Source organism: Acipenser ruthenus, chromosome 30 (genome assembly GCF_902713425.1).
Source record: "Acipenser ruthenus chromosome 30, fAciRut3.2 maternal haplotype, whole genome shotgun sequence".
In the NCBI taxonomy this organism is placed as follows: domain Eukaryota; kingdom Metazoa; phylum Chordata; class Actinopteri; order Acipenseriformes; family Acipenseridae; genus Acipenser; species Acipenser ruthenus.
The window spans coordinates 289,468-300,371 of NC_081218.1; the positions used below are offsets into that span (position 1 = coordinate 289,468).

A 10,904-nucleotide genomic window follows, 5' to 3' on the forward strand; every position below is an offset into this window, starting at 1 on the left:
ACACATTGCATCAATTCAAGCGCTTGTGTTTTCATATAGTAGCCAGGTTTCCACCAGCTCATGAACAGATTGCTGCTATGGTAACGTGGAGGCTGGCTATGTTTGAGTAATTCAATACTGAACTACAACAGACGTAATACCAACCAGGTAAAATTGTTTTACATTACATACTAGTGAAACTACCATAAGCAACTGTACAGGCCTAGAGCACACATTCACTAGAATAAGTTGTTCTATATTAATATAAATTGTTAAAAAATTATACAACGTCCGTTTTAATCAGTATCTGCAGCATTTTTGACGCATCAATTTGCAAACGTAATGACGTCACTTAGTTACACATCTGGAACACTTCATGTATCTGCGTTGGTCAACAAGATTTGTATTATTATTGTATTTATTTTTTGGTTGTACGTTCTTTATATTTCCAACACAAAAATAAAGCCATTATAACAATAAAACTTTCAAATTGTTTCAACGCCCATCATAAACCCAATCTAATATTAACAACATTGTTAGGAATTCCCTTCGTCTCACTGCAATGGTTCAACCCAATTTTTTGACGCATTGCAGGTAAGAAACGGCCAATTAGGAAGCTTCTTTCTTTTTATCTGACACTTCTAAGCCAATAAGAACCAATCTTTCATGTCTGCAGCTTAGAACACAAATCTTTTCCGTGTAACCTTACGCCTAAAAAATAATGTCCACAAACTAAAGCGACTACTAACTTATGCGAACAGTTTAAAAATACCAAATATGTTTTTCTTAATAATATATATATATATATATATATATATATATATGCAGAATCAAGTCCCGAAATCTAAACCTCTCGATAAGCAACACTTTTTTAGCGCATAAATACAAACGTCACCATAGAAAAAGTGATAAAACCCTTTCCGTTAAGGCAAAGGGGGGGCTATGCACCGGGACTTCGCGCATCTTGCAATATCCATTCGCCCAACATCCAAATAGTGCGCTGTCAGGCATAATTTCTGACCGAGTAACTTGTTCCCTATAACAATTTAAATGCATTTTTTTTTTCTGTCGATAGACTGCAAAACATGTGATTTAATGTCATAGGCTACGGTCGTTGAATGGCTAGGTTTATGTCGGTGAGTGACGTCATCTGGTGGAGTGATACAGTACAAATGAGGCTACTGGGTTGTAACAAGTCAGTGAGTTTTCGGGGGAACTTTGTATCAGAACTAGGAAGAGACTGCATTGTTACAGCGCAGGAGACTGGTTTAAATATTTTGTAGTTTCGTTGATTATTTGCTACCAAAGCTTACACCACACAATACAATGGTGAGTATACATTTGATAAAGTCAAGGGAATTTTATTTAAAAATCTCCAAATGAGAAATAACTTCTCTTTTTGTTTAGGATCCAAAAAGCCGGGTTTGGGCCAAAATGAAAGACGTGTTTTTTTTTTTTTTTTTTTCCTAGTTGAGGGCGTGGGTCAGTAATTTAAAACGTGTGTATTTTCTTTTAATATTGATGCGTCATCGTAGTTTATATGTTAAACTAAGGCGACCTGACGTGTAATTATATTGAATTGGATTTTGGAAATATAAGAATTCATGCTGTCTACCACAAATGCCGATTTCTGTCATGTCGTCTGTAGGTAACATTGTAATATTTCACGCTGGCCAGCGAGTTTAAATCTCTTGTGTTGTCTTGCAACAAAACAAATGCGATGTTTTTGTTAAGGTAACGTTACTCCTAATGTAGGTTGGAGGGTTTGGTGTGGATTAGAGGGAGTGGCGCAAGGGACCTGCGGTTTTCTACACAAAGATGGTAGAAATAAGTGTCAAAGTCGAAAGTGCACACATAGCGCAAGCTCTTCTGTGCCATTAATAATATCAGCTGTGAATGTGTTGGTTTTCAGGCATGGCTTTATATATATATATATATATATATATATATATATATATATATATATATATATATTGCTGTACATGCAGACACTGAAATATCCGCATGTTTTGCTGGACTGTAGGCGAACGCAGTGTGTGTGTATGTGTGTGTATATATATATATATATATATATATATATATATATATATATATATATATATATATATATATATATATATGTATATATATATGTATATATATATGTATATATATATATGTATATATATATATGTATATATATATATATATGTATATATATATATATATGTATATATATATATATGTATATATATATATATATATGTATATATATATATATATATATATGTATATGTATATATATATATATAATAAATATATATATATATAATAAATAAATAATGCACATTTTGTATCATTGGGGAGTTGGGTTGGTTCAGGGGTTGTGTATTGAGGAGGGTGCGGGGTGATGGTAAAAATAGCAAACCCATGCATGCAAACTGGGTCAAGTGAATGGAATATGGTTGTAATCATAAAATATACAGTTCTTTTGTGGGGCACCAGTATGAGTAGTGATAAATTGTATTTTTTCGTAAAAGAGTTCGTGTATAATCAGATCAGAAGTTTGACCATTTTTTTCTTCCTCTTTTGCTGCAGTTTTTTTATATATACAATAAGCAGATTCGTCACACTGCATGGTTAATATGATACATTAGAGCTTTTGTAAAATAATTGAAAAAATATATTGATTTGCGACAGATACATATATATATATATATAATATATTATTTGTATCGTAAGCGTGGTTTATTTGTCGTTGACAAGTTGCAGTTTAGCTCTAGATTAGAAATGAGATGTGAGATGTGATATCTGTGCAGTTCTGCACCACAGATCAATCACACCATGCTGCAGCATGTTTGTTCCTGAATGATCCCCCTCCCCTCCCCTCCCCGCATTGAACCCAATCCTAGCTGCAGCACTCTCGAAACTGCAGTGCAAGCTCAACTCAGAAAAGGAGGTTCCTTTCTGCCAGGGTTTTTTATCAGATTCCATCCCATATGAGAACATGGGTTATATGCATTTCATAAATATAGAAATGCATGCTTTTATGCGCATCATACTGCAGCCAGCAACACTAGCTGCGAAATGCATTTGTTTTTTAATGATATTATGATCCTGTGTGATGTCTGGTGTACCAGTGTTATCGTTTTCAAACGTCTTTGATTTCTGAAGGATGTAAAACTCCTTTTCAGTTTGAACTTAAATGACACACTGAAGCATTTGATGGCAAAACTGTTAGCCGTGTTTGGAGACGATTAGCCATATGTTCTCATAATTCCAGTTAAAATAGATCCCATTTAGGAAGATCGATATGCTTTAATTTATTCAGATTTGTATCCATACCTCGTAGGCAGCACAAGCAGTGTTAATTTCACCTAGCCCTTTTCTTAAATTGCCTGGGTCAGTCATATCCCATTGGCAATACTGATTGAGAATTGAAAGCTTCTGCATATTAATGGTTTAAGTGAAGCTCTATGGTTTATTGATGCTCTGCTTAAATATAGCAGTTTTGTTTGGAAAGGTTTTAGAATTACATTATTTAAAAGGTGATTTACCATACTAAAGTAAAGCAGAAATATGTATGTGCAATGTGTGTAGCAACAACTGATATTTTTGTTTGTATGCTCTCTTAAAAGACTGCTTACCATACTCATGTCTGAGAAGCTAAAACAATGTTAGTGGTGGCCACTGGCAACTAGCAGTGTATTGTGACCTGAATGTACTTTGAATGCCTGTTAAGTCACGTTTCTATGATGCAAGTGCTGTTGTGTTGCAGTTCATCTGGCTTTTCCAGGCACTACCACTTGAGAGCAAGCCTCTGGACCCTTTAGAGTCTTGCCATAACACAGTTTTTACATCTCAGTGCCATTCTCTTTTGATCATTTTAATGCCAGCACTGCGTTCATATGTGTTTGTTCTACTGGATTCCCTTTACCTAAATAAACATTAATATTCCTAAAATCTTTATTTTTAATCAGTAGGTTTACTTTCATACCTAACACTATGCATACAATTACCAGTTTTATTAAGTCTTTAAACTTTCAGACATTCTAACTGAATTGTTGCATATAAGAAACAACTGCAACAACATAATGCATATTGGAAGTATATCGGGTGTATAATTTGTGAATGATTTGTATAAAATAAATACAAATGCATTCTGTAACTAAAGGTATATCTGTAATTGGCCCATTCTACGTTGTGTGTGTTAGATTAGAGTACAGTACACACTCCTGTATTAGGGTTTCTGTTTTTCCAGTTATTTTTCGGTACATATTTTGAGCTATTTGAGTTTTATATATCTTTCTTTTCTTCATTACTTTTTATGTACCGTATGAATTGCTTGGGCAAAGTCTTCTGTCAATGTATAGTAACTGGACAGTACCTGCACACTTAAGTTGTGTACAACAAAATCCTTATGGTCTTCAGGCACATTTCTTTTGGGGTTTATGTGTGTCTGTAATTTTTAATAAACTCAAGGCATGATTTCCAGAGTCCTTAATGTTGCTGTAACACACAGAACATGGGCCAATTAGAAATTCACCAGGTCAAACTAAAAAAGCAACCATTTCTATAAATGCGTACTTTAAATAAATGTAATCTCTTGATAACTTTACAACACTAATCTACATTATTTAGTTTGTCTAAGTGATGCAGAAGTATTGCAATGAGATCTGAGTTGAGCTTGCTGCTTGCCAATCCTTTATTCTTGTTTCTCCTAAAAGGCTGACCAACTCACTGAAGAACAGATCGCTGGTAAGATTTCAATGTCGTTTTTTTTTTTTTTTTAATTTATCTGCAGAACACTTTCTTTATTTCATGTGTCCTTGGAGGAAATTCCAGTCTCGATTTTTGGATCCCCCTGAGCAGTTCTTAAAAACTTCAACATGTAATTATGGACACTAAACTCCTGCAGTGGCTCTGCAGTCCCAGAGTTTCCTAACCCTGCCTTTGTAAGTTTGGGGCAGTTGTCTTTTGTGCAGTGCAGGTTTAGAGTTCCTTAGACATCATTTACTCACTTGTAATGAAGTTTGACATCGCTGTTACAAGGCCCCAGTTTATTAAACCCTGTTTATGCAGCCTTTCAGTTTCCCCGTTCAACTAGGCAGTAAAAGCTGACCTCATTCCATTATAAACAAGTTTATATTCACGTGCTCCATAGTTCTGGTAGCTGTTTGTTTTAAGATTCAGGCTCAATAGATTACTTTTACCAGGTTGCTATCTGTCTGGGGCTGACAAAGTCCCAGATCAAATGGATTCAACCCAGCAAAAGGAAATCCACTGCACTGATTTCAGACTTGGTCCCAGTGGCAGATTCAAAACATGATCTGTATTTTTAAAATATAATAACAATCTTGTCTTCAAGGTTGTAATACTGCCACATTGGATGGAATTGTTTGTGAAAGAAGTTGTTTTGTTATCCTGGTGACTACTGAGAAATTCACCCTTGTTTTGTAACAATATTGGGGACTATTTCCATTCCTGTTTATTTTCCAATTGTACCAGAGGGGACAATGTTATTGTGATGTTTTCCAGCAGCTAAGTTTAAGAATAACCTACTGATTAATTGGCAAAGGCAGGAGGAGTCCAGTTCAAGGAATTTGTCATTACTCCATTCTGGGACTGGATTTCCCTCAAATACACCCTCTAGGCATCGCTATTACCATGGTAGCACAGAGTAAAAGCTTGCCAGTGTATCCAGGGACGTGTTGATTGGTACATCATGACAAACAAAACTGCATACAGGCTTTGTGTTGTTTAGTAATGGAAGTATGTTCATGGGTTTCCAACCATACCATTATATAACCACTCCTTGAAAGCAGAAACCAGCCAAAAACAAGTATGTTAAAGCTGGAATCTTAACAAGATTCTGATCTGACATTCCTGTCAGTACAAAACAATGGCTTTAGACAAGTAGTTTTGTAGACTTGCAGAGGAGTGGTCTCGTGGAATCCAATATATAGCTAGTGTGGTGAAACCACAGAGCTCCATGCAAACAGGGCGCTTCAGCGAGGTTTCCAGTATCTTTGAGCATCACACATGTTCAGACTTGGTCTTTATCTTTTGATAACATGAATGGAGAAAAGCCCTTTTAATGTTACAAAATGTACAAGAAGCAGCTTAAGAATAGTAAAAAGGCTCAACCTTTTGAATGGCCTCTTTTGAACACGCTTTATACATGTTTAAAAGTAAAATGCATGTATCTTTTTCCTTTGCAGAGTTCAAAGAGGCTTTCTCCCTGTTTGATAAGGACGGCGATGGCACCATCACCACAAAAGAACTGGGCACCGTGATGAGGTCACTAGGACAGAACCCCACTGAGGCAGAGCTCCAGGATATGATCAATGAGGTGGATGCTGATGGTAAGTGGAAGACGTGGGTCATTATAACCAGGGTCCTTGTCATTTGGGATTTGAATGTGTTTTATTGGCTTCATATAGCCTAACATTCTGCATTATTTCTTGCTGCTGCCTCTTTCAACAGCCCCTATTTCAGATACAGAATTGAAATGTGCTGGTGACCTTGTATAATCTGGCCACCTTACTGTGAGTGAGATCAAATCCTTCTAAGATACTGGCTTCACATATGAAAAAAATAAATAAAAACTGTCACACTAGAGTTTTTTTTTTATATATTAAGTATTCACGTCAAATGGAGAGGAAGCATTTTGAAGTGCTGTCCGCCAGTACCTCCTGTCAGTATGTCACACTTGAATGTTGCATGTAGGTAAGAGTATCCAATAACTGCTGCAAAGACTTCAGAATTGGAATCTGGTGAAATATGTACTTGAATTAATGCAAACGGGTGGAAGAACTTAGAATTTAGAACAGTACTACCAGTTTGCAAAAGTATATCTGGTGGAATTGCCCACAGAAACACTGGAATGTTTATACAACTACATTTGCTGATGACGTGAGCGTTTTCAAATAGAAGCATATCCCTGGATTAGGCAGGAGTCCAAGACAACACACCCAAAATACATTTAAAAATAAATAAAATAATAATAATCATGTCTATGTAGGGGCACATTGTTAAAGGTTTTACACAGCAGACCAAGTCATTTAATAAGGTACTTGGGTCAGTTATTTATACAAGTTTGTTTTATTTTATTTATGTATGTATATATTATTTCTTCAGTATTGATATTTAAACTTTTCCCAATAACTGCCTCTTCCCTTCAGTGAGCATTGCAATGCTAACTAAGTGGGGGTTCAAGTCTGTTCAGTTTGTCAACTCTTTCAGCTGTTTGTGACATTTCAGTTTTTACTGACAAACCATTTTGGATCCTTTTGAACCAAAAAACTGAACTGCATTTGTGCAGCCAAGGGAACAGGACATACTGCTTCACTCATACCAATGTATTTATACAATTAGCTGGAAAAAAGCAAGTTACCTGGTAAAGTAGCACAGGGGTCCTTTCAGAGATCGTTACACAACCTGGTGTTTTACAGGGTGCTGGCAAGGAAAAAGAAATTGACTACTTCACCACAAACTAATTGAGGGTGTTTTGATTTGTGATGCAGGCAATGGTACAATAGACTTCCCAGAATTCCTCACTATGATGGCGCGGAAGATGAAAGATACGGACAGTGAGGAAGAGATCAGAGAAGCCTTCAGAGTATTTGATAAGGTATGAACCAGTCGCACACCCCAGTCTAAATAACAATGTTTTTATGTGGAATGTGATTTTTAAAATGTGTCCACAGGTTACTGCTACTGACCTCAGATTGATGAAATCACTCGACTCGTGTTCATGAAACAGAGATAAAACTCGGCCTATTAAATTACTTTTCTCCAAAAAGTTCAGATTGATTTTGTAAATGAAGAATATCTTGACTAGATTGTGTAGCTCCAGAAACCTATTTTATCAGCTATGGAAACTGTGCACAGAATGAGCTGTGTGTGTGTGTCATGCTCTTATGCCTCTAATTGTAAGATGTCCTATGCTGTACAGGATGGCAATGGTTACATCAGTGCTGCAGAGTTGCGCCACGTCATGACAAACCTGGGGGAGAAGCTGACGGATGAGGAGGTGGATGAGATGATCAGGGAGGCAGACATTGATGGTGACGGACAGGTCAATTACGAAGGTGAGCATTTCAAGGGGGTTGCACGACCGCTGTGGCGCACAGAGAGATACCCTACTTGAGGGTTTGGAATATATCAAATTTTGGTGCTGGTTCTAAGTCCTCCTGACTATTTTTATCTACAGTTCATAATTTTGGGGGTTCTTGAGTATTGTCAAAGTTTAGTCCCCTTTAGGTTAGGCCAGGGTGAACCCAATTGAGTCAATATTAGGGACAGCTAGGTTGTGCAAGGTTGCCATTATTTCACAAAGTAATGAGAATTGGCCTGTTTGCATACATTTATGATTGTTCGCAAGGAATAAAATATTGCATATTACAGAAATGTGATTCATAAATCTTGGATGACTTCACCAGCCCATTTTAATATGGTAAACAAAATAGGATGATAGAAAACCTTTAACCCTTTGCAGTCCATTTATTAAGTGCGCGTCAGGTCCTTTCACACGCGCAGTTAATTTTAGACGCGCTGTTTAAATTATTTTTTTCCAGTCAAACGGGTTTAAAAGGCCCTGCATATCAACAAAGCACTCACTAGGCATCTCCAGCCCCGCCCCACCCTTTCGTTCGCTATCGCTTTCACATATGCTAAGAAATAAATAATAATAATAATAAGTCGTACATACCGATCAATCATCTCCTGATCACTCGTTTTATCACCAAACTCCTCAATAATGCAATCCAAGTCATTATTTTATTACTATAACATCTCAAAAAAGCTCTGCAAATGTCTGTGATAGTCTGTGCGCTGATACAGTAACAGACAGCTTGTTTCCTTGTGACTGCCCATATGGGATGCCAGGAGCAAGTATGACTATTCATGAGATACGCCTTTTATTTATTTATTTTTTTTTAATTGGCTTGTCTCGGCTCCTGTTGCTCCCACTCGGCCATTGAATGGTTCTCTCGGCTTTTTCTGCATTTTTTTGATGATGTCGGACAGGGTCCGACAATGGACAGGATAGGAATAATTGCAATGTCGGACCAGGTCCGACATAGGACCGCAAAGGGTTAAAGGGATGTACAAGTGAACGTCTGTTTTCCCCACTCATGTTATAATAAATTTCTGCTTCTCCAATTGTGATGAAACTTCCCTGTTAGAATATTTGAATATAGATGTGTATAGCGGTATCCCACATGCTTGTCACTCTGCATGGTTTACATGAACTGCTGTGGTTAGAGGCAGTCCAAATCCTCAGAAATCGTGAAATACACGGCCTCCTGCAGAATTCACAGTCTTCCACAGATTCGCCATATTCTGCTGCTATGTCATCTTCATAATTACCATAAACAGACTGATCTAGTGACCTGAAATATAAAACTTCAGTAGTTCAGATCTAGTTTTGTTAAACTTAAGATGTTTTGTCTCCTTCAGAAAGTAGGAGTTCAAAATCTCTCTATTTGTATATGTCTGTCTCTCCCATCTCCTCTCCCGATCATAAAATTCTAGGGTGATGAAAAAGTTTAGCCATAGCTGTACATACAATGGATGTAGAAGTGAACTTTGATCCCAGTCATGTCTCTATACTTTAAGAATTAGCTGCTCATAATGAAATTAGGGTAGGTTGTAATGGCTTTTGTTTTCTTCTTGTCTTTCAGAGTTTGTGCAAATGATGACTGCAAAGTGAAGCACTTTTTTTTTTCTTTTTACATTGCCTGTTCTCCTTTTGATCACTCTGTCTATAAAAAGACATACCAAAAAAAAAACTTTACTCTTTTAAAATCTGTAATCTGGTTCTAATTAAAAAAAATCAACACATTTTAGTACAGAAAAAAGAAATCTGCATGAGCTCTCTCCAAGAAGCCTGATTCCCAAAGCAACCCTTTGAAAATGATTAAGTATTGACAGAACCAATGACTGAGACCGTTTTTTGTTCATTGAACCAAGGCCAGCTTAACATCCTGAGCATTTTCTGTTTTGTAACAATTAACCGTGCAGCTAGCAAGTCAACTATAACAGTTTAAAACCAATAAAAACAAACCCTTGCATGCTCTTCTTCAGACGGTTCTGTATTGTTACAGTGGAGGCCTTTTGCTGCGGCTTATGGAGTCCTGATTTGTGTACAGATGGTGGGGTTATAAATACATGCATAGTTATAAAATAACTAAGGAGTTGAGGTTTGAGATCATATGGATATTATGGCTGGGGGCTGCACTGAAATGTAAAGCAGGGTATGGAATTGGTATACAGCACTGTGGGGGGGGGGTCCTATTACTGCAGCATCAGTGTAGTTTTGCAATGCATTTATTAATTTAGGAATCAATTTTAATAAAGTGAATGCAGTACACATAGATGGCATTGCTGTATATACTTAATTTGCAAAATGTACATGTAATGCTTTCCCATGCATTATATATCAACACAAGATGTGTTGATGTAAACTTTTTGTGCAACAATAGTGTTTACCTAATATGGTATGGCCTGTGACGATTACTTTATTTTTTTTAATAAATGTGCCATTAAGCTCAAGATCCATTTAACTTATACAAGACAACTTTTAGAAAAAAAGTTATATATATTTACAAGAATCAAATCTTAACATCTAGTTAGTTGAAAACCAAATGGCTCTGTTGGTGCGTCTTTGCCCTGTTTCTTTTGCCCTAAAGCCGTAGTAGAAGTGCTACATAACTTATTCCATGCTCTGCTGTTGAATGACTGAACTAAAAGCTGGGAGTTGGAGGGGTTTGGCGAACGAGCTCTCCTACGGATGACGAGTGTTCAGAATGAGGGTTTGAACAGCTTTCGTCTTTTTTTTTTTTTATTTGCTGTAAAATGAAAAAAATAAAGTTCTTAAATCTTCCTTTCCCTGATCTCAGTGGTCTTAAAGGAGTTTACTCCTGTTTGAGATTACTGAAGAA

At 36.6% G+C, this 10,904-nt stretch overlaps 1 protein-coding gene across 1 annotated transcript; it reads left to right on the plus strand.

Annotated features, from left to right (window-relative positions):
• The first annotated feature begins 1,152 nt into the window (after positions 1-1,152).
• LOC117396941 (calmodulin-1) lies at positions 1,153-10,487 on the plus strand. Its single transcript, XM_033995328.3, has 6 exons — positions 1,153-1,308; positions 4,686-4,716; positions 6,180-6,323; positions 7,485-7,591; positions 7,916-8,051; positions 9,645-10,487. The coding sequence occupies exons 1-6, from the start codon at positions 1,306-1,308 to the stop codon at positions 9,671-9,673; spliced, it is 450 nt and encodes a 149-aa protein (XP_033851219.1). The 5' UTR covers positions 1,153-1,305; the 3' UTR covers positions 9,674-10,487.
• Positions 10,488-10,904: the final 417 nt, after the last annotated feature.